Source organism: Arvicola amphibius, chromosome 11 (genome assembly GCF_903992535.2).
Source record: "Arvicola amphibius chromosome 11, mArvAmp1.2, whole genome shotgun sequence".
NCBI classification, from domain to species: domain Eukaryota; kingdom Metazoa; phylum Chordata; class Mammalia; order Rodentia; family Cricetidae; genus Arvicola; species Arvicola amphibius.
In genome coordinates, this window is record NC_052057.2 from 94,198,683 (window position 1) to 94,226,593 (window position 27,911).

The 27,911-nt window shown below is 48.2% G+C and overlaps 1 protein-coding gene across 1 annotated transcript in view; it reads right to left on the reverse strand.

Annotated features, from left to right (window-relative positions):
* Positions 1-6,863: 6,863 nt before the first annotated feature.
* Positions 6,864-27,911, reverse strand: part of B4galt1 (beta-1,4-galactosyltransferase 1) — a 47,374-nt gene continuing 26,326 nt past the window's right edge. The window contains exons 2-6 of the mRNA XM_038347334.2: positions 26,470-26,705; positions 14,965-15,152; positions 12,060-12,182; positions 9,981-10,085; positions 6,864-9,556 (exon numbers count right to left, since the gene is read on the reverse strand). Coding sequence (XP_038203262.1) covers positions 9,424-9,556; positions 9,981-10,085; positions 12,060-12,182; positions 14,965-15,152; positions 26,470-26,705 — 785 coding nt within the window. The 3' untranslated portion in view covers positions 6,864-9,423. The remainder of the gene's footprint in view (positions 9,557-9,980; positions 10,086-12,059; positions 12,183-14,964; positions 15,153-26,469; positions 26,706-27,911) is intronic.

The following is a 27,911-nucleotide window of genomic DNA, read 5'->3' on the forward strand; positions in this document are numbered from 1 at the left end:
GCACAGGCCAAATGGTCTGTGTTTACATCTGGCCCGGAAATGAACCTCCCTTAGCTCTGGAGCTCAAGTCCATGTCAAAATCCAGATGTCGGGGTCTGCCTGGGCAGAGTCCAGGGTTCCTGGACTCTACAGCCAAAGCTCTGCTGGCAACGGGATCTGCTCACTTTCTCCCGGGCTGCCATTCGTCCAGACCCAGGGCTTAATGTTCCCTTCCCAGTGTTTCCGTCTTTAATCTTTTTATCACACAAGTGCAACAGGCCTGAGGGTTCTGATGCCCTCAGAAGAGTAGCAAGAAACTTCTAGAAGTCTTTCTAACCTGGTCCTCAGGATTCCACTTGAGGCCGCATCTTACCACGTGTGAACTCAGGCTTTTACCACACACACCCGTGGAAGGACGGTTTCTCTCTCCTCCCAGGTGTTGTAAGACTTGCCGTTTTCTAGGGAGCGGTCCTCCCACCCCCAGTCTGTCCACCTCCCTCAACTCTGTCTGTCTGTCCCCTACTCTCACTCTTTCTTTTATTGTGTTTACCACTGAGAACCTGGGGCTTCACCCTCGGCCTTCAACTTGTTCTCTCAATGGGGCAGGACCTAAAACACAAGATCAAGGTATCCCTGGGGTACCAGAACAAGAGCCTAGCCCTCGTCTGTGAAGAGAGGGGAAACACATCCTCACAACGCTGCTTATGTTTCTACTCCTACCATAATATCCGCACTGCAGGGACAGAATTTGACACAACTCCCTGCCATATATGGAAATATTCTGCTTTCCCTTCGACCTCTGTCTAATAAATGAATGCAGGTCCCCCTTATTCTCTATACTGCAGTATAACTTCATCTTCCTTAGCCCCCTTTTGGTGGCGTCTTCTCATTTTCCAGGGCTAACAGCATGGAGAGCTACTTCTTGTGGGATGGAGTAGTTAAGTTTCGTCAACTAAATTCCCAGATCCAGAACTGTGGGGCCAGAGCATAGAGCTGATTCGAAGATTTGTCTCCATGAGCCACCCCCAGAAAAGCTGTCCCCATGTGGTACTGATGTAGTCTTGAAGGCTTGATTGGGCTCATATCCCCTGCCAATTAAACAATTAAAAGGCAGGGGAATTCTTGGTGCAACAGCAGAGAAATCACGAACACTGTAATGGTATCAACAGTTGAAGCAAGGCATTTCCTGCGGGTGAGGAAACACACACACACACACACACACACACACAGAGACACAGAGCTGGCACTAGGAGAAAAAGGCCCTCTGCAAAGCAAGGGGTACTTAGGAAGCAGGAAAAAGCTAGTCTCTTCTCAAGGACTAGGGCCTCTGACCCTTGAAGTCTCTGGAGTTTTCCTCCACTACTTTAGGGCTGGTCAATTTGAAGAAAGTCAGGATGGTAGATTGATCCACAACTTGTGTAACATGTCCTGATCCAGCCTGGGACTTGTTGAGCCGGTCCATCAGCAGGAGGCTGCTGGTGAAGACAGAAGCCCGTGAGGCCTTCATTTTAAGCAGCCAGGCTTCTGTCTCAGATCAAGGGGTTGAGGAAGAAGAAGCTGGCGATCTTGGAAGTGTGCCACCTTCATTACCTAGCCACGACCCCTCTTCCTGTGGGAAGTCTGTCTGTCTCGTTCCTAGTCTGTCCGCACTACTGTCACCAATACCAAGTCACGATCCCACCTCTCAGGAGCATCTCATCTGCCCTCCAAACTCTCGTGACCCAGAACGCCATGTCCCAACCCCAGGGAACCTTGTTTCTATCTAGACAGAACCTGTCTAGGGGATGCTCCCTGTTTTCACCCCTGGGCACAGCCCAGCCCTCAACTGCCACTTCTTCCTTTTAAAACCATTTCAACCCTAGTTTCTGCCAACACTAAATAAAAACCAGTGGGCACCCTTCCATTATCCGTGTTTTCTGGCCCTGTGCTCTGCCTCAGTCCTGGTTTCACTTTTCCCACCCAATTCCCACCTGACTAAGGGATGCTTGTACGAACGTCACGACCTCGCATGGTCTAGACTCGCTAGGGAGGAAGGCTGTTTGTCTCAGAAAAAGTAGCAGCTGGAAAGCCAGTCCTCTGGAGCAGAGTGTCGATCTGGATTTAGAAACCAAGCTAAGCCCTTAGCATTTGTCAGTCCTCAGGTGGCAGGCCCTGTGTGGCCAGCCCGCCTCTCTTTCTAACCTCCTGGTGGATGCCGGGGATACTCTGTCACCCCCTAGATCTGGGTTCAGATCCCCAGCGTGCACGTGAGAGCCAGGTGTGCGCTTACAAACATGGTACCAAGAAGGTGAAGCAGGCGCATCCTCGGGGCTCGCTGACCGGCCAGACTGGCTGGAAGGGCAGAGAGAAGTTCAGTGGGAAGGATCCCATCTCAAAAATTAGATGGAAAACAACAGAGGAGGATGCCTGGTGACCGCCCCTGGCCTCTGCTCGCACACACGGGGCTAGCACACCTGGGACGTGCGCATGCATGTGAAATACCTTTAACAAACATACCACTAAAAAGATTTATTTATTATTATTTGTGTGTGTGTGTGTGTGTGTGTGTGAGAGAGAGAGAGAGAGAGAGAGAGAGAGAGAGAGAGAGAGAGAGAGAGAGATATTGCCATATGTGCAGGTCCCCTAGGAGGCTAGAAGATGTTATGTAGTTGGTTATTTTCACCCTTTACCTTTGGGGGCCCTGCTACCCAGCTCTCTAATAAATCACACAGAGGTTCAGTCTTTTTTTTTTTTTTTTCTTTTTTAATGACTGACAGCCTTAGCTTGGCTTGTTTCTAGCCAGCTCTTAATTTAAATTATCTTGTCTACCTTTTGTTAGGACACCTTTTGCCTTTTATCTTTCTCTATTGTATATGCCTTTCTTTCCTTCTTACTCCATGACTGTGTAGCTGGGAAGCTGGCCCCTGATGTCCTCCTTCTTCTCCCCCTTTCTCGCTCCTTGATTTCTCTGTAGTCAACGCTGGCCTCAAATTCTGAACTTTCCTGCCTGAGTCTTTCAACTGTTGGAATTACAATCCTGGATTAGCAAACCTGGCTACAGCCTAAGTAATTTGTTTTTGCTTTTCCACCTGCATTTATTTCTGCTGAGTCTTCTCAGCAAGGTGGATGACCCAGTTGAAATGGCCTTGAGGTGGAGGTGGTTCCTATAGCACCTTCTCCAGGGAGCTGAAGAGAGAAAAGCCCACCCCCACTCCTTTCCCCATGTCTCTCTTCCTAGGGTCCCTTTACAGCCTGCTGAGTTTAGGAGGGAAGGGTCAACATGTCTGATCTGACAACAGAAAAGGTGACTGGGATGAAAGGAAGAACAGAGAAGGAGTGTTTGGGGGTGCAGCAGTCAGCACAGAGCAAAGGGAAGGGGACCCCCAAGCCTGTCCTGACCTTTCCTCAGTGGTGGAGCTGGGTGGAGGGCAGGGTTGGTCCTGCTGTTTTCAGAACTGAAGACCAGAGCTACAGTGAATTTCTCCAGATCACAGGAAAGGTTAGACCAGTGAAGTGGGAAGTTCTCTGTGTATCGGGAGGACAGAACTAGGCAGGAGACCAAGGGTGGGCTCTGAGGGCAGGTCATAAAAAATGAGAGCAAAGTGGGGGGTGTGTGTGTGCCTTTAACCCCAGCAGAGACAGGCAGAGACAGGCAGATCACCGAGACTGAGATCAGCCTGGTCTACGGCATGAGTTCAGGTCAGCCAGGGCTACACAGAGAAATCCTGTTTTGAAAAACCAAAAAAAAAAAAAAAAATTAAAAAGTAAAAACTCAAGAACTAATAGAGAGCTAGAAAGGGACACTGATTTGCCCAGAGTCACACAGTGAGGGTGAGGGCAGAGGAAGCCAGTACAGTAGTAAGGATCATCATTTGTGTGGTCTCTGTCTTCCCATCTACCTCTGTGGACTGTGACAGACAGGCAGCCTCTGCCCTTCTGTGAGGATGGTGACAGACAGACAGCCTCTCCCCTTCTGTGAGGATGGTGACAGACAGACAGCCTCTCCCCTTCTGTGAGGACTATGACAGTGTCTGCTCTTCACCTCCAGTCTCCATGCTGTGTGTCCTGGTGATGTGCACATGTCCTCAAGTGTGATGCTTCTGCCCAAATACCTCTGAATTTCGATCTAGCGACGTTCACCCTGTAATACCATACCCACAAAGATGACTCTGCCTCAAAGACCTCTGAATGGCTCATGCACAGAGGAATGCAGCAGCTACATTACCTGCCGGGGGACATGGTCAAAGGAGGAAATGAAGCTTGCCTGGCAGGTCTGGCTCAGCCAGATCTCATTTCCTTTCTCTCTCCAGACAGGACCTCACCGTGTAGTCCAGGTTGGTCTCAAACTCCTAGCGATTCTATCTCAGCCTTCTGAGTGCGGAGATTGCATATATGAGCCACCACACCTACTCATTCTGTTTTTAGCCCTGACCTTCCAAGTCGCCAGGGCCTGTGTGGCTGTGGCTGATGGGAGACACACTTGGTCTCTGCTCTGCTTTCCATACTGTCCTTCAGACTTTTCTATCTTTCTTAGCCACAGCGGTGCTACAATCTTTGGATCTCACACGTAGCTCTGCCCCGGCACATATTCCTTGGGCTCAGCTTCACGACAGGCATGTCCTTTGTTCCAGAAGGTGACTTCTGGTGGACTCTGGATGGAAGCTGCCAGTAGGAAGACAAAAATCATGGGGAAAACCTAAGAACTTGCAGCCTCCCCAGCCCAGTCACACCAGGAGTGATGGCCTAAAGGTTTGGCAGATCACTAACGGTTCACAAGATGGAGCCTTCAGAACTTCCCAGAAGTTTGGGTGAGGCTCTGGATAGACAACACAGGGAGATGTCTGGGGGTGCACTCAGAGAAAGCATGGGGTTCCCCTCCCCTTCCCACAGGCCTGACCCTGTGTGTGGCCCGTGCATCAGGCATGTGCGAGAAGCTCAGGAGGACACTGGGCTTGTTCTCTCTGTACCTGACGTTACATGGATTCTGGGGATTCAAATCAGGTTTTTCTGTTTGAGCAGAAAGCCCTCTGGTCCACGGAGCCTCCCCCCAGACCCAACACCCTTTATCACCACTTATATTCACTATGATTGAACCCAGAGTCTCCCCCACACAGGGCACAGTTTCAGTGTTTTTGAGACAGCACCTCACTGGTCTGCTCAGGCAGACCCAGAAATTTTGTGATCCTTCTGCGTCAGCTCTAAGTTCCTAGGAGTACAGGCCTGAACTACCAGGCCTGGGTGGAATTACCATCTTACAATAAACTGTAAACGTGTGTTTCCCAGAGTTCTGTGACTCATCCTGGCAAATTAGTCGACCCTGCAGTAAAGATCCTGGGAATCTGGATCAGCCAACTGGTCAGGAGTACAGGTCCCAACCTGTTAGCTACTGGTGTTGGGGCTAGGGCAATCTTGTGGTTGAGGCCTTAGCCCGTGGCATGCGATTCTGACTTCAGATGGATAACAGAGTGAGTTACACTAGAAAGCATCCTACTGGACGGGCCTGTTGGTAGGGACAGCCCATACACCTGGTGTCAGACGGGACATTCCGAGAGACGTGACATGTGGGAAGGAAAATACATTGTTTTTCCGTCAGGCTCCATAAGAGCGCTGTCCAAAGGTCAAAGTGCATCGTGTTTGAAGGTCACATCTGAATATTCCCTATGGATGCTCAGGCCAGAAACCACTGGAGATTCCTCCAGCAGTGTGGCTAACCCAGAAGGCCCTGGGGAGGCTAACCGAAGCTCATTTTCCTTGCTTCATTCTCGTAGGACAGGCAGAGCCACCTCTCCTGTGCACTGGCTACCTTCGGCCTGTTTCAAGTCTAGTCAATCAGCCTGTGAGAGGCTGTTGGGCCAGACACATTGGATGAGAGGACAAACCTGGGACACTGGTAACAACGAAGATGCTTTTCTGATAGTCCCGGGGCAACGAAGATATTCTAAAAGATGGCTCAGTGGTACAGAGCACATACTGTCTGGCAGAGGACCCCAATTTGGTTCCCAGCAACCACTTCCGGCTGCTCACAACCACCTCTAACTCAAGCTCAAGGGGACAGGACGCCCTCTTCTGGTCCCCAGACACCTGCATGCATGTGCGTGTACCCACACACATAACCACAATCCAAAATAAAATCAAATCTTAAGTGAAAGAGGGGAAGATACTTCTGCCCCTTCTCTTAGGGATCACACCGCAGTGACTATGACACACCCTGCACCCTGCAGGGAGCTGAAATTTCCTCAGGAATCTCATGCTGGGAAGAAAAGGCTCACCTGTCAGGCAGAAAAGAAATTTGTCACCTGGAAAGAGATTTCCCATACTGGAACAATGGTGACAGGCACATATCTCCTGCCCTCTATTCAAACCTAAACACGTTAGGATGCTAAGGACTTGGGGGAGGGGCACAGGAGCACAAGTACCCACAGTGAATAAATCTCCATTTCCTGCTTTTTACTATGTTTAATTGGCCTATTGAGGACTGGCGGCCCTTAGGTTCTAATCCTCCAATTCTAATAACACTAGTTTAGATCCACTGGTTAAACTCTCTGGGCTGGCACGAAACCCTCTTTGGGATAATAGCACATGACTACCTTGCACAAATGACTCTCTGATCCATCCTTAACCATGCTGACATTTGTCGAGACTAGCAGACTGTGGCCAGAGAACTGCTAGGGACAATTTTATTTGAACTGGGAATAGATAGCATGTAGTGAGGACCTGTGAGGTACTGGTCATTGGCTTAAACACAGCTCCTCGAAGACTGAAAGAGTCTCTGCGCGGTATGGTTCCCACTTTCAGGAAAATGAAGGGTCGATGGGAAAATCTGTGACTTGTGGGAGGCAGGTGTAGCCTGCTGCTGCCTCCTTCCCCCGCTACCCAAACCCCTTAAATTAGAAGAAAAACCACAGTTACAAAGATAGGGTCATTTATTCGTGTTATATTACTGTATTTCAAAGGCAAAAAAATACAGTTGTCTGTTCTGAACATCAAAGTCAGAGAGACAGCGCCCCCACCTCCGCCCCAGCCCCAACAGTAAATACACACACTTGCATACATAGGATATGGCAATACATACACGGCATCACAAGTATCTAGAGTGCCCAGTGGTCAGTGCAGACCCTACCAGGCTGAAGGCCAGCATGGCATTTCCTTTGCTTTCCTGTGCCACCGATCTTTCCCAAAGGCCACTTTACACGGGTCACCAGCAAAAAATACAGACAGAAAAAGGCACGGCATGTAACACTGGGGTCCAAACTCCCAGGTGAAGGGAATGTTCACTGACTCCTCAATCCTCCAATCCCCGGTGAGGACGCAGACAACGGCCTCTCCTGGGTCAGGCAAATGTCCAGGCCCAACAGTATCTTAGCTGTGCGCTGGGCCTGAGGTGCCCCAGAGCAAGCTGGAAGGTGGAGGAGCAGACGAAAGGATTTCCCTCGGTTCTGAGGACCACATGAACAAAACAGAGTAAAGGCAGTTCTGCTTTAAGAATAAAGGAGGTGACACAGACAACACCACTTGGCATCTGTCTCCCTTCTAAGGCACTTTGGAAAAGTCAGGATCTGGGGACAGAAAAACAAAACTCTCGGTGCAGGCAGTCTCGGTTTGAACGGCCTTCTAGAGGCACGTGGAATCGAGAGAGCACGGACCTTGCACAGCCTGTGTGCTTTGGTTGGGGAATAATCGTTTTTAACTACACTAAAAAAAAAGTGTCTGGAAAAAGCAGCAAGTTAGACACTGTGATGCTGAAAGCCACAAAGGCACAGGGAGGACCAGGACCGTCTCTCTGGTCACCATCCACACTCACTGGAGTCCAGGCTGCTACCATGAAAAGGCCTGAGCTCTGGGATTAGACTGCTGATCTTGGCTCTCAACCCAGGCTGTATTTTACAAACCCTCTCATCCTGGTGGTCTGAGTGCCTCCAGTGATCTCAGTGACCCCAGGCACTGCACCCCAGCACGGGCGAGTTTGTGAGGGACCCCTGTGGGTTAGACCGAGCAGTGGGGAAGCACCTGCGAAAACCCTGAGTGGTGATGAGGGGCTCTATGGGCACCAGGATTCTCAAGGAAGAACGGGGTGTGGGCTCTGGGGAACTTTCTAGACCTCTAATTAAAAGGCACAATTGTGCTGGAGAATGAAGTTTGACCCTGAGTGCCACAGGAGATTTCAGGAAAGGAAGAAAGAGTGAAAGGGAGAAGGAAGAGGAGCAAAGTAAGAGTTGGTCAGTGTAGGTGGGGCCGGGAGTGCGGCACGAAGCTCCGAGGGGTGTACGGATGGCAACCACCCGGATGGCTGAGATCTTCAACCCCACAGCCTAGGGCCCTCAGGGGGGTCTAGGAAACTGAGCCCCCCCTCCCCAGAGGTGGAGAGAGAGTTCTGCCAAGTCTCTGTAATTCCTGACCCAGAGGTCTGGCAGGATAATGCTCACCTGTAGGCTTTGCCCTCATTAGGGGACCTGAGGGTAATTTTGCTCTTCACAAAACCTGGCCTGCCAGCCTAATCAGAGGCTTATTTGTAACCACTACAGCATACATTAGCTTTCTCCCTAAAAAATACTCAATCCCTTCCCCACATATAACATACCACAATAAAAATATATAGGAAATTCAAGTTTACATAGCATGCCTAGAAAAATAAAGTGTCATGACTTAACAATAGCTATTTCAATTTGGATCAACATAAAAACAAGCTATAGCATAATCAGAACTCAATTTATTCTTTAAAACACTGCAAACTGCTTCTTAAAAAACAAATAAACAAACAAACAAGCCCCCCCCCTCCCAAAACTCCCAAAACTTTACATTCAGAAATCAGACAGGGATCTGAAGACAGGCCATGTGAGTTGAGAGTACCCAAGGCCCCTGCTCCGAGTGCAAGGCCTCAGAATCCACACCCTAACAGGGCACCAAGCTCCAGGCTCAAGTTTTAAAATTCTTTTGCTAAGAAAGCACACACACTGGTGTGCATCAAGCTGCACACCAATAAGAGAACGTAGGACAGGCACAGAACATGAGACTGATTGAAATTTTGATTTTTGTATAAAAAAAAATCCAAGAATATCACATCAATCTGAATCCAGCAGCAGCCTCCAATTTGTCATAAAGTATAAACGTCACCGATTAAAGCGAAGTCTTACCCACGTTTCAGCAGTGGGAATGTGAGCCACAGTCACTCAGTTATGATCTGTGTACAGCTCTGCCTCTTTGGAGAGGTGACACAGGGTGACCAAGAAGCCTCCGAAGGCTGACCTTTTTCCCACTGACCAACACCTGGTAGAGTTTCATCCAGTGCCCAGCCAGGTTCAAGGCAAACATTACATTCACCCTGGGCATCTGGAAAGACGTCTGGATCATAGCAAGGACAACTAGCATTCGGATTACACAAATGCGAGGGGCCAGCCCAGTCGACTGGCAGAGACACACGTCTGAGGTCCCTGGCCATTTTCAGGTCTCTTATTTTGTTCCAAAATGCTATCTTGGTGTCCCGATGTCCACTGTGATTTTGGTATATAATGGGTATCTTTGTACTTCCAACACTTGGTACGTAAGTGAGTTCAAACCATCAAAACGCATAGTTTCCTTTGTGTGCGCAATCCGGTCAAACCTACCGGGAGAAAAGGAGCAAAGGAAGTGGGTTAAGACATAAATCTTGGGAAACTGGTCAACATCTGGACATCCTCCCCAACAGCCCTTGGCCCAGAATGTTAGCACAGATGGAATACCTCTGCCTCAGTGGAGGGAGGGCCAGGCTCTGTGCAAAGCTCTTGACTTACAGGCCTGCCCAGCTTTAAAGAAGCAAAAATGACTAAGAATGAACAGGGAGCTAAAAAGATAACACTGGCTACCCTTGCAGAGGAAACCTACACAGTGGATCACAACTCCAGTTCCAGAGGACCAGATGACCTCTCCTGACCTCCAAGGGCAGCTGGCACACATGTAGTGCACATACTTACGTGCAGGTAAAATACTCATATACATAAATCAAATAAATCTAACATTAACCAAAAGAGGACACACACAGAACATACCTCTGAGGATTGGGCTCATTTTTCTTGTCTCTTGAGTGTCGTATCATGCGACACTTTCCAACCACAGCATTTGGGCGCGATATAGACATGCCTCTATGAACTATTCTGCAGAGTGAAGGGACAATCATCACCAAAGCTGTCATAAGGCGTGGGTCTAGTAGCCCAGCTGGAAGACTGTGGACTTATCCATGGACCTAAAAGTTGTTCACTAAGCCCAGCCCCTCAGCATCATGCTGGGACATAACCCAAAAAGACTTTAGTTAAAATTTAGACTCCTTCCCAATATCCTGAAATGACCGATTCTGCAATTTGTAGTGTTTGCCCATTAAGGCCCCAAATCAAAGCATCAAATATCCAAGACAGGGGCAGACTGGCCGAGGTGGATGAGTTGCATGTTTCTGGCAATGTTTTCCCCGTGGGTTCATCTTCATGTTTGGAATACAGTAAGCAGGTGCATAAAGCCTTTATCTCTTGGAGAGCTACCCCATCCACGTACTGCTCCATCTTTCTAGTCCTGCCCTCAATGTCTCTTCCCTTCCCAACCCTTTGGTATGCCATCAGCCCTGTGCACTGCCACAGCACTCCAGAGGGCTTGCCCAGGGAAGGTGCTGAGGAAGTAGGTGCGTCTTCCCTGCTGGATGGGCCCTTCCATGCTCTGTATGCAACAGATACCCAAGGTGTGCCCGCTTGATAACCAGTTTGCACACTCCGATACTCAAGTGTTTTCTCAAGGTCCTTACTAAGGACTTGGAGCTTTGTCAAATTATAACACAGCAGTAACCTTGAATGGCATGGATGTTCTTCTGACAGATACCTCTGCTAACTCATCAAATGTAAAATGTATCCCAATTCGGGTAATGGGTTCAGGTTGGCTCCCAGATGGATTTTACCACCTGTTTTTTTTTTTGTTTTGTTTTGTTTTGTTTTGTTTTTCAAGACAGGGTTTTTCTGTATAACAGTCCTGGCTGTCTTTGAACTTGCTTTGTAGACCAGGCTGGCCTCGAATTCACTGAGATCCACCTGCCTCTGCCTCCCAAGTACTGGAATTAAAGGCATGTGCCACCACCACCTGGCTGGGTTTGCACATTTTAAAAGTGACTGGGGCTGTGGATGTGGTAAGACTGGTCACAGCATAATGAGCATGGACCAGGCTCACTAAACTATTGTCTTCTTCATCTTTTTTTTTGAGAAAGGGTATCACTATGTAACTGTGGTGGCCGTGGAACTCACTCTGTAGAGCAGACTAGCCTTGAATTCAGAGAGATCCGCCTGCCTCCCAAGTGCTCTACCATGCCTGCCTGATGTCTTTTATTTTTAATTTGTGTGTGTGTGTATGTGTGTGTGTGTGTGTGTGCGCACATCTGAGTGCAGATGCTTTCAGACTCCAGAAAAAAAGCCCTGGATCCTCTGGAGCTGGAGTTACAGGCAACTGTGAAATACCTAAACCTGAGATGGGCGCTGGGAACAAAATCTGGGTTCTCTGCAGAAGTGTTATGTGCTTTTAACTGCAGCCCCGTACTCTGTCTTTTCTTATTTGTGGTTAAAATTTCCAAAATAACAATATGGCACAAAGATTCTGTGGGAGGAAACTTGCACTCTACAAAAAAGGGACTAGACTGAGATGCAAAGTCTCTAAAAGAAGAGCCTCCGACCTGGGGCCCCTGTCCCATGTCCCAGTCGCACTGATGCACACCTGGCTCCGCACGGCTGCTGAGGCTGCAGCTCTCATGCTCGCGAAGGGAAGTGGTTTCCCCTCTGAGTCATCTCCCCGGCCCTTTATGTGGGATATAGGTTCGCTTCTTTGGTAGAGAAAGCAAAGCCCATGTAGGAAGTCAAAGTAAACCTGCCCCTCTATCCACTGCCAGCTTACATTTCCCAAAGTTGTTGTAAAATCCCCAGAAGCCCATTTCTCTAAGGGCTCTGCGATGCTCTGTAGGACCTATAAGAGCATGGACCTAAGCGCAGGGGCGGAGTGGGGGCTGCTCCCTCCCGGGTGCTAATCCTCCCAGAGTACCGGAGCACTGAATCACAACTGGAAGTGAAGCCTGAGACCAGAGAGATAGGAGCTGTGAGCATTACCTGTTAAAAATGTCATCATCTTCTCCTCCCCAGCCCCAGTAATTATTAGGAAATCCATTGATGGCAAGAAACTGCTGTTTACTGAGAGCAGAGACACCTCCAAAGTACTGAACATAGGGCAGGCTGGGGAGGAAGCACACATACAAAGGCCGGGTTAGTACGCTCTGACTCAAGCGAGGACTGGAATACACCAACTTTTATCTCCCCCTTTGAGACAAGGTCTCTGTAACCCTGGGAGGCCAATAACTCACTGTGTAGACCAGACTGACCTTGAACTCAGAGATCTGCCTACCTATCTCCTAAGTGCTGGGATTAAAGGCACTTGGCCATAGTGAATATTTTTGAAGCTTTTTTCTTAGTTACTAAGAGGAAATCTTTATTTAATTTGCTTTTTCCCCCTTCCCTTTAGAAAGTTAGTTTATTTGCTGACTATCTTTCCAGCCCTGAACCAAATTGTATCTTTTGCTGTTTAATTTGCTTTTGTATCCGTGTTCAGATTCTCTTAGAGACACAGATCTGTAGAAGTTTCCCCCTAAGAGTACAGTACTGTACCTACGTTTATATAGAAAACCAGTCGGTTCCAGGAAGGCTAAGCAGTTCTGCTACCTGTTACCTTGTTCCTGCCAAGACACGCTCATTCAGGCCGCTCTGCCCATGGCCACACCATGCTTCTTTGTTCTTCATGTCTACCAATCTCTCTCTCTCTTCCAAAGACCCTCACCACGGCAGCCACACCTCTGGAAACCACCTCAAATGTTATCCTGACTTAGCAAGACGACAGCCTACTTTTCCAGTACTTTTCCAAGTACTGAGTCACGGTACCTTTTGTCCTTCTATGCACTTTTATCTATCTTTTATAGATAGATAGATAGATATAAACATAGATATAGATTATATACCCATATATATATATATATATATATATATATTCTATAACACTGTCATGGTTAGGAAAGTTAGCCTCTGCCCCAAAGACAAAGGTCTACCCAAGGGCCCTCAAAGTCTTCAGTTTTCTGTTACCCTAAGCACAGCTCCAAATGACATTTAGGTTTCTGCTTGACTCCAGAGAGACTGAGAACCATCCTGTCAACTAAGGAAAACGCCAGCCAAACCACCAGAAGACACATCTGAAGATGGTAGTGGGTCCTTTTCTTTCTGGGGAGGAAGATGTGTGTGGACAAGGGTCTCACTTGGTATCCCAGGCCAGCTTGAACTCACAATTTTCCTGCCTTACTTGGCCTCCCAACTGCTAAGACTACAGTTACCTGCCACAGTGTTTGGAACTCGGACCCTACACCCCATTATACACGCACCACACGCACACCCGATCCATTATATACGCACAACACGCACAGCCCATCTATTATACACACACCACACGCACAGCCCATCTATTATACACACACCACACACACAACCCATCCATTACAGACACACCACACGCACACCCCGTTATACACACACCACACGCACACCCCATCCATTATACATGCACCACATGCACACCCCATCCTGGTCTCACTTCCTAAGTCACCTGGGATAGCTTTGGACAGATGACCCTCCCGACCTCAGTTTCCCAGTTGTTACAATTACAGGGACAGACACTTTCACTGATTTGGAAGGACTATTTTTCAAAGGTCCCTGGGGTTCTGCTTGAATAAATCTATAGCAATGAATTGAGATTAAGATGCTATCAGTAAAGGATCAGATCATCCACTTTTGGTACACCTCACACACCTTTCTGGGGGAGGGGGACAAATACAGAACTGGGATCTGAATCCAGGGCCTCAAGCACACCAAGCAACTACTCCATCACTGAGCTATGGCTCCGGCTCTTATGCCTAGATCTTTAATGTTGGTTAAGCAAAGGCTAATAACTGGTCTTTTTAATCAATGCTATTCTAAAAACAGATTCCTGTTTCACTGGAAGTACCTGCTATCTTGACTAAACTCAGTTTTGCTATCAGTTATTTTTCTTATCTACCTGCTCTATTTACCAACAGCACAGGATGTTTGTAAGTCGCTGTTGGCGGTACAGTAAGGAAATCAGTGGTTACTTGGGCCGCATCATCACACTTCAAGAGAGGGATAAGATGGTCAAAGAACAAACCGTTAAAGGGAAGACACCCAGAAGAAGGAAGGACTCAAGTGGGCACAGATTAGTTCCCGAAGAGCCTACATGTGACACTCTGTTTAGACCCCAAACAGCTCTGACAGGGAGACCCATGTTCTAGACGGTGCTATGGCTCATGCCCCCCATCAAGAGAAGGAAAAAGAGAGGATAGAATAACCTAGCCTGACAGAGAGCAGTTGTATTCCCACAAAGACTATCTGCACAGGCCAAATATACGTGGACCCAGCCTGAACCAAGCAGCTGCAGCACAGCTTCCTGGAGCTTCAGTTTACTTACCGAAGGAAAGATAATGCTTTTCAAATATGAGTAATTCGAAGACTTCTATGCTTAGTGCAAATAAGGATGTCAATTGTGAAACAGGAATGCAACCTATGCAACCTATTTACTTACTTAGGTTTGTTTTTAAGATAGGGTCTTAGCACAAAGTTCTGCTGTCCTAGGACTCGGTACGTAGCCAGGCTAGCCTTCAGCTGTAGAGACCCACGTGCCTCTGGAGCACTGGGATTAAAGGTGTGCACTTTTTCCACACATACTATTCCTGGCCCTTGGACTTTTCAGATTAAACAACTAACCATAAGGCTATATTCCATGTGTCAATAAGGTTTGGATCACGCTGCTGCCCCTGGGGACGGGAATATCTGGCCTCTTCACCAGCTCTTTGGCAGAAAACTTAGAGCCCCATGTCTGAGTGGAAGCCCATGTTCTTCTTGGAAACAGACCACACCTAAAACGTAGCACATCTGCGGCAGGCTCTTGCTGAGTATGTCTTACCTAAACCCGAACTTGTCCATTGCAACAGAAATGTGCCTTGGCTGCGCAAAACACCTGTAGGCATTGTGGTCATCCATCGGAATGAGGTCCACATCACTAAACACAAAGCAGTTGTAGTCGTAGTCCTTCAAGGCCTCTTGAAAGCCAATATTGAGGAGCTTAGCTCGATTGAACATGGTTTCTCCAGCCTGGTGCAGAAACAAGAAGTGGTTGGTGTCAGGTCCACAAGACCTTTGAAGAGAACACTCACAGGGATCAGTGACCTGCCTGCTACACATGATCATCAGTTAACTGGCGGGCCTCATTTTTCTGCCCTCGCTGCACATGTCAGTCCTGAGTGTCAGCCCTCTGAGCCAACAACCCCACTCCAGGAGTCTGTCTGGGAGACGGGCTTGCAGGCATATGACAACCTGCGACTAGTACTGTTCACTGTGAAGTGGGCATCGCTGCAGCAGACTGCACCAGTTACATAAGCATCCCTGGAGAACTGGTCAAGCTAGTCATGCCCAGCCACATAATGAAATAGAACTGCTAAAAGATAAAAACTAAGGGCCAGGTGTGGTGACACACATATGTGATCTGTACTCAGGAGCCTCAAGTATGTAGACCATGAGTCTGAGACCAGCAGGGCTAAACAGAAAATTTCAGAGCAGCTTGGAATACAGTAAGACTGTTTTAAAGTGTATGTGTGTTATTGTGTGTGTGTGCACGCATGTGTGTGTGTGTAACTCTAAAAGGCGAAAAGGCATTTAAACATATGTCATATTATTTATATTATTACAAACAGACTCCAGGGGAAAAACAAAAGGAAACAGTGAAAATGAGCTGCCTGACTGTCACATTTTCTGGACGTCTACATGAATGTCAGATCATGAATGCAGTAGGTGCTGCAGGAATGTGGTGAAGCCCACTGGGTCCTCACCCTCCTAACGTTAACAGTGAACAGCAGGAAGCTGTTGGACACACGTTAGAGCTACAGACAAAGTGCCTGCTTCCGTCCAGCTGAGGGGCCCACATCTCCAAGTCTGATGGCAGAGAAGATACTTCATATTTTAATGACTTACCTTGTTTATTTCCAGAATCGTCCATGAAAATAAGCGTGATAAAGAACTTACACTTTTGTGTTTTATTCATCTAGTGCCCCACTGTCATAAAATAAAAACATAATAGTTGCTGTCAAGCTTGATGGATGGATGGACAATGGACGGATGGATAGATGGATGGATGGATGGATGGATGAATGGACAGACTGATGGACAAGTTTCAATATACAAAGGCAGATGGTGGCACTTTCTGTAAAGTTCCCATCAAAGCAGCTCCTTGAGGGTTCCTCTGGGGGTGTCTTCTCTTACCACTCCTGGTCCAGGGTCAGCAGAGATGGCCCCAGCATCAGCTCTGCTGACCTCGACACTAAGCAGCTCATAGGCCCTCTTCCTAAACATGTGCTTTCGTTTCGACCTCGCAGCCCTGCCATGAGGCGCTGAAGCCCCACACTTTGGAATCCCTGCTTATAAGGCTCTTTTCCCTGGAACTCTTGGGATCAAGAGCTGGGACCTCCACCTTGAGGACCACTGTCCCACAAGGCCTGTGGTCCTCTCTCCTGTGCCTGGATGAAAACTGGGAAGCTGGGACCACAGGCCATCAGGTAGATAACACAGAAACAACTACTCAGAGAAAGGCAGGTACCAGGAAGTCAGCAATCAATGAATAAATTAAGAAACCACTTAGCACACAAGAGCTCCTTTCTCCAGCCCTAACAAAGCCCTGCAACTATGCACAGTGAAAGAAAACTGTGCCCAAAGGAACACTGTGTTCTTTGGCTGCTCTACCACAAAGACTTGATCAGAAATCCTGGGTTCAATTAGTTTCATGTAAGACATGGGGCCAAAAGTCCAAAGAGTAGAAATTGAACAGGAAAACTGAGAAGTTATGGGAACTCCTGTTACCATAACAACATATTGCTAATGTACAAGGCATAGAGTAATTGTTTCTACCCTGTGGTGCACAGCTTGATCATCTTGACATCTTTTTTTTTCTTTTCCAAGACAGAGTTTCTTTGTGTAACAGTCCTGGTTGTCCTGAAACTTGCTTTGTAGACCAGGCTAGCCTCTAACTCACAGAGATCCGCCCGCCTCTGCCTCCAGTGCTAGGATTAAAGGCATGCGCCACCACTGCCCAGTTCATCTTGACAATCTTTTAACAACCACTGTTCCAACCCTAACTACACTTAGGAGCACAAAGCCCCAATGACAGCTTTCCTAACAAGTGAAAGGGATGCATTCCCAAAGCCTCTAACCCCTCTGTAGGAGACTCTCGGGGTACACTCCCACCATCTGGGGTGGGGGCTCCTGGTGGCCTTCTCTGTCCCACAGGACCCGCCGGTAATGACCGTCTGATCTAATCACGGCCGGGGACTAGCAGCATATACCTTCCAGGAGCTAAAAACTTGGAACCATAGACTATAAACAGTCACAGCCTGGAGAAGGCCAGGAGACCTGCGTTTGGCTTCCCCGAGGGCTGTGTAACAGACTCCCTTCGACTCAGAAAGGACCCTGGCATCTGGACCACATTTAGTTCCAAATAACCTGAACCACATTCTTCCTCCTAAGCCTCCTTCCCAACCAGTTACTTGAAGGAACAAGGAAGAGAGGAAGTACACGGTACAGGTGAGCAGGTGTGCTGTGGCCCACCAGGAACCTGAAACGGGAAGCTGGGCAGAATGTGTGTGTCTTCCTCTTCCTCCCTTGAGATTGCAGAAAAGTAAAGTATTTTCTAGGTTTCTTTGGGTGAAATGCTGGCCTTTCTTGGTAAGAACGACAGCATGGCAAACCGAATTATCTTTTTTTGAGGCGGCGGGGGGGGGGGGGTAGTTCAAGACAGGGTTTCTCTGTGTGACAGTCCTGGCTGTCCTGGAACTCGCTCTGTAGACCAGCCTGGCCTCAGATCAGAGGCTCATCTGCCTCTGCTTCGCGAGTGCTGGGATTAAATGCCCATGCTACCGTATGTCAGCTTCCAATCTTTTTCTAAAATGTACTCCTCCACCTCCCGAGAGATGGGAGGACCCCTCCCCCAAGCCTTCTTCTCACCCCTCCTCACACAAACCTTCTGCCACCTCACCTACTCAAACTCAGCAAGCACCTGATGCCAGGTCAGGCCAAATAACCCAGCCGAGACAAGACACACACTTTGCTCCACGTCCAGTGAAGTGAATGGGGAAATCGCACTTCTGGCCTCAGTTTCCTGCTTTGTTACATGGGAAGATACCAGGTGAGTTGTAATAAGTACAATAGGTCATAAAAGGCCTTAGTACCCTACCTGGTGACAATTCAGCTACTACCACAATTATGGACACAGTTTTTCATCTGTCTGGAACTATCAGAATGATTCCGGAGTCCTGTGGCTGTTTTTTTTTTTTTTTTTTTTTTTTGTTTTGTTTTGTTTTGTTTTGTTTTTTTAATACTCCCGGGGAATCTGTCTTCTTTAGAGTTTACTTATGACCTTTCTTGCTAGCTTCAATAGTCCCATCAATTCCTGCTTCTCTGACAGACAGGGAATTGCTAAATAGGATTAGGCTTAATTGAGTGAGCCTGAGGCTCACGTGATTGAGACTCCCTCCAGCAGCAGAAGAAAGGGAACTTCAGAGACCAAGGTAAATTGTGGGAACGCACAGGGGAAGACCGTGTTCGGAAGAGAAGCTTCACGCCGAAGCAAGTGACTCTCTAAAAACTGACTTGGATTTTTTTGGTCTGTTTAGGGTATTTTGAGACAGGATCTTACTGTGTGGACCAGGCTGGCCTCAAAATCTCAAAATCACAGAGATTGAGTGTTGGGATTAAAGGCATGCACCACCACCATGACCAGCAAGATCCAGTTTTTAAAAGTGAGCTTCTTCCCATACCTCACATTGGTAGACAAGATTATAGCTACCTTTTCCTAATTAGAGGAAGAAACAGGAAGAAAGAAGAAAGGCCAGAAATAGCTCAAATCTCTGAATGACTGAGAGGCTGCAGATGAGAGCAGAGACTCTGAGTGTGGGGGTGGGGTGGGTGTGCAGAAAGGCATCAGATAGTAAGAGGATGTGAAGAAACAGAAACTTTTCAAAATTACAAGAATTCAAAACAGAGATGGAGGTGGGCCAGTCCATAGGCAGAGAAGAAGGTGCGCCCTTGCTGAGGTACTCAAAGGTTCCGGCTTCCCATCTAGGCCACAGGGAGGCTTACACTATGTTTTACATATCAGGGGGGATTTGTGTCTCAATCCAAGTAAAGGCAGGGAGACCAGTCCATTAGAAAGCTGTTTTATGATCCACACACAACTGGCAAGCCTAGGAAGTAATGGTAAGTTTTGAATTCCTCCTCTAAGCTCTCAGAGGCTCCACTTTCTTCTCAAGCCCCTGTCCCTACGTGTGTGTACTTCTAAGAGCCTTTTGGGGGAGGAGGAGGACAGGATAGGTACCAGAGTCTAGTCTAGGCTCCAGGAAAATCTCGAGGGCAGCTAAGAAAGACAAGAGGAGATGTCCCTTGATTGCAACAAAGGCCAGAGGAGCAGCTACAGAAAGCCATGGTTCACCTTGTCCATGTCCCAACAGCCCCTCGAATATTCATTCTGCCCAACCGTTCTGCCTTCTAGGAATGCAGGCCCATGTGTGCCATCAGCAGCTACATCCTGAGACCTAGATGGACTGGGGATAAACCACACATGCCTCTCCTCTCACAAGACAGCTCAACAACAAAGTTGCTCCTCAGATTCTCCACAAATCCGAATATATGTGATGGGAGAGATTTGGTTGCTGTGGCCACATTACAAAGCTGCCCCCACCTCGACTGAGTGGGTTCTGAGAAGGCTAGGACTTGGGGCTGGGGAACTCTGACTGGGCTTCCCTGCAGCCTTGGTGTGGATCTTAGAACTACAGACAGACTGGAGGGGGCCTGGGGTGGGCTTTGAGTTCCTAGCAGGTGGGTTCTAGTTTTTATCCATAACATGGTGGTCTTGGGCTTAGACACAGTCTTCAACAAAACTTGAATCTGAGACTTAAGTGTTTCACCCAGTGAGTGAAAGACACAGGCCTTCAGAAGGACGGCCCATACTTGTTGGGAGACAGTTCTCTGTTAGCTGAAGCAGTCGCTCAAAAGGATGGAGCACATCTACTCTCCAAGTCACAGGTTGGTAGAACAGCACAGAAATTGTGGGTGATGTATGCGGAGGTCAGCTTAGAACTGCAGTTACTCTGAGGCCAGAGCCTTAGAAGACTTGCCTCTCTCTGGGCCCAAGGCACAGAGACATCCTGCAGAATACAGCCAAGATGGTACTGAACACTTCCAGGATGTGTAAAACACAGGTTAAAATAAAGACTTCTCTTTCAAAAACCAATTTGTCTATTTTTATCAGTTGGCTATAAAAATGTGCACAGTTTTAGTATTTCTTAACTATCCTATCCTATGTCTGAAAATCCAGCCTGGGGAAACAATCTTGAATGCAGAAGCCAAGGCAGAGCAAACCTGACACTTGAGGATGTTTGCTACTGTTTATTAGGCTTCCAATAAAGGAAAAGGTAATTACAGTAGAACCCAGGGATCAACAACTATGAAAGCATGGAAGTTATGAATATGGAGACTATGAAACAGCGTGGGACAATGTTAATGATATGGACCCGAAAAGAAAGGCAAGATATAAACATTTATATACATACACTATGAACTCTAGCAGGTCTACTCTAAAGACAGCGGAGTCTCTCGGGCTCTGCACCGTGAGCTGGCTTCCACTGATCTCGATGTTTTCCCAGAAAGCCCACAGCAGTCCTGTGCTTGTCTGGGAGGCCCCACCGCTGGAGGACAGCCCAGTCACGGCCTTATTCATAGCTTCCCCTGGCCAGCAAGGCCCGGCACTGTGTCAGATGTGAGGACATTACCAGGGTGGCAGTGGCACTGGCGGTGGTGGCAGCGGTGGTGGCAGTAGTTAGGAAGAGCAGCGGTAGGTAAGTCGACTTTTTCTTCTTTGGAGGAGGCAGAGAGGACAGAAGAGAAGGTGGGTGAAGAATAAGAAGCCGCCGGCAAATAGGAGCTTTTCCTTCTTTGCTAACAGGATTAATAAGTACAGGCAAAAGTCCCCCGCTAGAAGGACAAAGGAAAAAGGAGGCATATGCAAAAGAGATGGGTGACAGGCCAACCTCAGGCTGCACCAGGGAAAGGGACCTATTCAGATCACCCTTGTTCCAAGGCGAAGTTCAAATACTTGTCATTTCCCGTTTGTGGACCCAAGGGCGTGTAGAGACAAACTGGCATTTCCCAGAACAATATCTGGGGCTACTCACTAGCAACTGAGTACCAGTAAGTGCTAAGATACACTCTCCAGGAGAATATACAGACTTGGTCAGAGCGGGGACAGCAGAGCAGAGGGTGGCACTCGGACTAGGTGGCAGACACTCCCAACCTTCCCACACCACCTCTGTGCCAGCCAGCAAGCAGAGAGGTCCAAATGTCCTAAGGAAAGGAGGGTGAGCCTGAGCCCTCCCACTACCTAAGTCCCATCCCCTACACATCCACTGACAGCTGGAGGAGGAAATAGCAGACACAAGTGACGGGGGGACACAGAGATGATCAAGACAGAAGCCAAACTATGGGGGCCCCAGGCCGCCCTCATGCCTTACTACAACCGATCCTGACCTCTTGGAGGAATTCTGTCGGCTGGACCGCAGCCTATGACAAGTGTAGCGGTGGCGCTTCTTGCTCATGGAGGGTACAAAAGACTATCTCAGACTACAGCCACAAGCTGATGGACATGACATCTGACAGCCTAGAACAGTCCACAGAGGCAGGGGCTGGAGATGGCTCCATGGTGGAGAATACACACTGCTCTTGCAGAGGGTCTGGTTTTAGTCCCAGTGTCCACATCAGGAGGCTGACAACTGCTCACAACTCGAACTCCATTGGATCTGATGCCTCTTTCGGCCTCTGTGGGCACCTGCACTAACACACACACACACACACACACACACACACACACTTTTGACAAACCATTTTCAAAATAAAAAACAGAGACAGAACAAAGTCACATCACAGCCAGCCAAAGCACCATCTGCTCTTCCGCTTCCCCAAAGCCTGGGCAGTCAGGTCTGCCAACAAGTGAGACAGGCTCCCAGGGGCTCTGTGGCTATTACACATAAGTCGCTGCCTGTCTCACATGGGCAAGTGCCTGTGGTACCTTCTGGAAACAAACATGACAAGTGGGATATTCCTTAGCACCTCTGTCTAATCCCAGCTCTGCTACTGGCCATAACATGCTTACCTCTGCAGCCTTCATAGCAGAGGCAGATGAGAAGCCCTCACCGAAGAAAGTCAAGATGCAAAGGAACACAAGAGACTTTGCTTTTGATTTTGGTCTGGATATGTAGTTCAGGCTTGCCTTAACACACTACGTAGTGGAGCTGATCTCGAACTTGTAATCCTCCTCTTTCTTACTACAATTACAGGTATGAATCACTGACCGTGTAAGGTCAAAAATGAGTTTTATGACCATGAACAAACACAGGGCTAAAGTATATTGTATCTTTCCCGAAAAGGAAGATTACCCCATGGGATGTACTGTAGATAACCTATGTCCTAGTCAGCAATTCACAGGGACTTCAGGGAAAGGACCCCTCCCTAGAGGGAGGGGCAGTGCCAATTTTGCAAGGGTCATGATCTGGCCAGGGTAGGAAAGGAGACTTTGCTTTCAGCAGTGATGGACCCAGCCAGAGAGCCAGGAACAGACACCTGAGTGTGGGTTTAACTAAATGGACAGGACACAAGGAAAGAGTCTCCATATTCCAAACCCTGCGGAGTCCGTGCTGGACTGTGGAGGAGCTGCATGGTCAGAGCTGTGGGGATGAGTCTGGCTGGGGACTGGGAAGCCAAGGTCAAGATGAGGCACAAAAAATATGACTGTCTCTTGCATCAAGTAGATCAGGAACAGTGAAGAGGGAGAAGTCACCTCTACTCCAGGGGCTTCACAGAGCTACTGAGGCAGAGGAGAGAAGCTTAAAACACATTCAGAAAAAGTCATGGTGCGGGGGCGTGGACAGAGGCGGGGGAAGTGTAAGGAAAGGCGCGAGGAGGAGAGGACCCGTGTCTGTGTGAAGGGGGACGGATGGGGAAGAATGGCTGGAGGAAGGTCAGGACCGGTCCCCAGGTGGTATCCCAGCTAAGGTTTCAGACCCCTCTGGCCCTGGCCTGAGGCAGTGGGGACATTGTTGAAGGGTTTAAAGAGGGTACGTGATGTGGTCAGAACCAGAAGGGTCTTGAGTAGCTGAGTGAGGAGACGAGAAGCGTCAGAAACAAGGTGAATGAAACTGCAGAGTAACAGTGTGTGTATTTTATGATGGACAGTCTTCAAAGCATCTGGCCTTTCTGCTTTCTTCTTTCTCATTTAAGGTTGGTGCTACCAGGTGGCAACACCTTCCTATTCCCTGGCTTTGTCCTTCCCTGACTATGAACTATGTGGGACAGAAAGCATCCTGTTTGCTATTTGACACCTTGACATTCACTTCCACATCAAGGCCCGCCCCAGTGCTGGACTCAGCTGGATATCTATGTCTCAGAGCGGAAGAGCGGAGCGGGACGTGGCACTAAGTAGGATGTGCAGGATCTCTAACAGGATCCACATATGCTACAGCAGGAGAAGAAACAGAAACCCAAAGGACAAAAGCCAGACTTGCTCCCCTCTAACAGTTGGGAAGCCCCTCCCACAACTCTCCACTCCCACAACTCTCCAGCACACTTATTTTGAGCTTTAAGTTTCACAGTGGCTGGGGGAGGGGGGGGGGCAGGGGGGCTACATTGAACAAAGTCAACAGCTTCCTACGGACAGAAGTATAAACCATAAAAACTTGTAGGAGTTCATTTCTGCGTGGGGGACCCCTCTGAAGAAGTTGATAAGACATGGTCCCTGAGACTTCTGGGCCTGTCGTCTGACTCAGGCCAGTATCTACTATCTTCTGACCATACAGAGGTCCCAACGGGTGGTAGGCAAGACCCTGATATTGGTACTGTGTTGGGATAAAGCAGGAGGCAGGAAGAACAATAAAGAAGTTATCAGCAAAGTACCAGGCAGAGGCAAGAGGCAGGAAGAATGGGGAGAGGGGAAAGATGAAATCAAGGTAATAGTAGCTAATATTTACTAAGGGTTTGCCACACAACAGGTGCTTCGCAGCCCAGTGAGGAAATACTAACTTCCTTTCCTCTCTTGGAGGGAACCAGGTTGGCAAGGCTTACGTGGTCGGCCCATGATCACTGACTGGGAAATGGCTCTCCAGCATGGGGCTTGCCCCCAGTCCTGAATACCAGACTTTGAGAAACATCCAGGAGGAGGCTAAATGGCTTCAAAAGAGCTCCCGTGACCCAGTAGAAGGGTATTAAAGTTGGAGTCCAGGTTGGGGTAGGGCTGCAGCCCACTGTTACATGTGACCAGTATGTATCTCTGCTGTTATTCACCCTCTCTGAGTCTCTCTGCTGTGACACTGAGCAGAAAACTCGCTCCCTGCCCTCTAGGGTCTAGGCAAGTCCTAGCAGACAGTGACGGGCGGCTCTGCTGGAGCTCAAAGACAGGCACTTGAATGCTGGGCAGGCATTCTACCGCTGAGCTACACCAACTCCTAAAAAAGATTCTTTTTTTCCTCTCTCTCTCTCTCTCTCTCTCTTTCTCTCTCTCTCTCTCTCTCTCAATTTTTCAAGACAGGGTTTCTCTGTGTAGCTTTGGAGCCTATCCTGGAACTTGCTCTGTAGACCAGGTTGGCTTCAGACTCTCAGAGATCTGTCCGCCTCTGCCTCAAGTGCTGGGATTAAAGGCCTGCACCACCACTGCCCAGCAAAAGATTCTTTTGCTGATACTAAGTACAAGTGGGAATAAGAGAAAGGAGTTCATAGTATATCCTAGGGAGAGTAACAGAAAGGAGAGAGGGGCTGACTTGGGGTTGTTTTCTCCAAAGTGTGACTCACAGAACACTCATCACTGGAGACATTCTTAGAAAACAGCTCTCTGTCTAGACTAGCTCAGGAAACGCTTCCGGAGGTCACAGTGTGCCAGGGCATGGGAAGGCTCTTTAACAATGAGATCCACCTTCTCACGTATTTAGAAGCTCCTGTACTATATTATCAGGGCACAGCTTTCTTCTTCCTCTAAATTTCCAAAGCATTAGACAATCATCATATAATCACTTTTTTTTTTTTTTTTTCCTTTTCGAGACAGGGTTTCTTTGTGTAGCCCTGACTGTCCTGGAACTCACCAATCTGCCTGCCTCTGCCTCCTGAGTGCTGGAATTAAAAGCATGCACCACCATGGCCCAGCTCATAACTATTTTTAATTGTTAACGAGCTGTCTAAGGTGGGCTGGAAGCTTCAGGATGTTGCAATGTCACACTTCTCTAGAACATCCCTGAGGCAGCACCAGGCCACAGGAGCCCTCAGCCAGATAGGCAAACACTATCCCAGCTTCCTTGAAGAAACGCAAAGTCCCTTGACATTGATGGAAGCAGAAAACAGTTAGCAATCTTACTGCCTTAAGCAGGCTGAAAGCTGAGCTTGAAACCGAGGAGGCAAACTGTCTTTTCAAAGACATTTCAATGAAATCTGACACACAGACAAGTCAGGCCTGTTAACACACTTAGGAGATTACAATATAAACATGAATTTAAGTTTGGGGACAAAGTTAAAATATCAAACTTAAATTTGTGGAACAAGTAGTAATTCTCATTAAGCATACTGAAATAAGCAAAGTTTTTTGTTTATTTATTTATAAAAGTTCTTGGTGTGTGCCTCTAATCCCAGCCCTCGGGAGGCAGAAGCAGGCAGTTATCTGTGAGTTCGAGGCCGCCCTGGTCTACAGAGTGAGTTTCAGGACAGTCAGGGTTCCATAGTGAGAGCTATCCAAGTCTCCAGGCTCTGGTGACAGAGGCTGGAAAGTCTTCAGCACTTGTGTCCTAGACGGATGGCATCCTGACACACAGGATCTGAAGTGCAGTGCCACGCTCAGCCTAACCCACGCCACTCTCCGAGGCTCTGGAATAGGACCTTCCCAGACTTCTCACCCACCGCTGGCTTATATGGAGACACATACAACCTCAACTTAGTATAGGTCTCTTACTGTCTGGCTTGATCAATTTCAAAGTTGTTCGAAAGTCTGACACAAAATGGATATTGTGTTTGTAATATTTTTGTAAAGTAGGAAGAAAAATATACAGTTACCTTAAAATGATAATCAGTGCTTTGCTTTGTGATGATTGGAGATGCCTTTTGCTTTTTTCTCAAACACGCCCTTCCCAGTTGGCTAGCCTAGCAGAGCTAATATCAATAAGCAAGCATACTGTTTGGCACTTAGCTCACTGCGTGTTTAATTAAGGGCAGAAGCAGTGGCAGGGTTGGCACTTCACTGTAAAATGCCAGATTGTCAATGAAATCACTCCCTTCCCTTAGTACTAACTGCGCTTTGTGTACCCGAGTGCCACCTCCCTTGCCCCATCTTCCCAAGCCTCACCTGGTTGATAACGTAGATGCCATAGTCCAGTTGCTGGCGCTGTAGGATTGGGTGCAAATAATACAGCCAATATTTGAGGTGCTCCTGCCGGTTGCGGAATGGGATAATGATGGCCACCTTGTGAGGAGAAATACAGTCCTTGGGGGAGTAACGACCGCCCATCTTTATCTCTGGGTTCTTCTTGGCCAAAAGCTCCAGATCCACAGGAATATTAAAGTCAATCACCATGGGGCCAACTGGGGAGGCGGAAGGAAGACATTAGCCAGCTGCAGGGCCCACCACGACACAGACTGCATCAGCTGACCAGACCACAGATACAGACAGCCCCTCCTGGCAGAGGGAGGACACAGGGTGCGGCAGAAAGTGCACCCATGCCCAGCGCTGGTGTGACTGATCACCCCAGAAAGCCCCTTGTTCCAGGAACTCCCAGTGCTGGGCAAACCCAGACAGTCAGTTACCTCTGGAAAACTCCCTGCCCAAGACACCCTCTCCCACTTGGGTGGCACTGCAAAAAAACTGGAATCAATTTCTGCTCACACAACTTGACTGTTGCAGTACAGACTGGTGAGCAGAGATGCAAAAGCATTTTCTCAGAAATCCTGAGCTTGAGACCCAGCTCTGCCATCTGTATGGCTTTAGACAAAGGACTAACAGAGCTCTTTCTAAACTTAATCTGAGCAGGGTGTGGTAGCGCCCTTTAGTCCCAGCACTCAGGGAGGCAGAGGCAAGCTGATCTCTGAGTTTGAGGCCAACCTGGTCTATAAAGTGAGTTCCAGGACAGTTAGGGTAGTTACAGAGAGAAACTCTTTTTCTGGAAAACAAAACAAAAGAAAAATCTAACTGGAGAAACGACAATTCTAACTAGAGGAAAGAAAGGAGGGGTGTAGTGTGTGTGGCTCACACTGCAGATAGTGAGGAGCCGAAGGGTCAACGGAGAAGGAAGGAGGCAATGCGACCCCAGAGGAGAGGAGGGGAAACAAAGGAACAGCTAGAAAGATCACTAAGAAAAAGAAAGAAAGAAAACAACAACAACAACAGCCCACCCAGCTGTGGTGGCATAACACCTTTAATCCCAGCACTTGGAGGCAGGGGCAGGAAGATCTCTGTGAGCTCAGGGTCAGCCTGATCAACAGAGTGAGTTCCAGGACTGTCAGGGCTGTTAAGGCAAAGTCAGTATGCCTCCAGAATTTCTGTCCTCTGGTTAGAGACCATTAAGAAATGGCCAGTAAGAAAGTGCTTGGCTTTGAGGACTAGGGAAAGGCAGACAGTAGATTCTGACATGGTGGCCAGGAACAGAGGGAAGAAAGGAGCCTGTGCACAAAGTGGTCCAGGCACACACAGGGAATCTTGACAGACAGGATCCAAGTCTGCAAGCCCGGGCTCATAGTGCTTCACGCTCCTCAGAGATCCTCAAAATAGGTTCCAGAAACATGAGCCCCAGC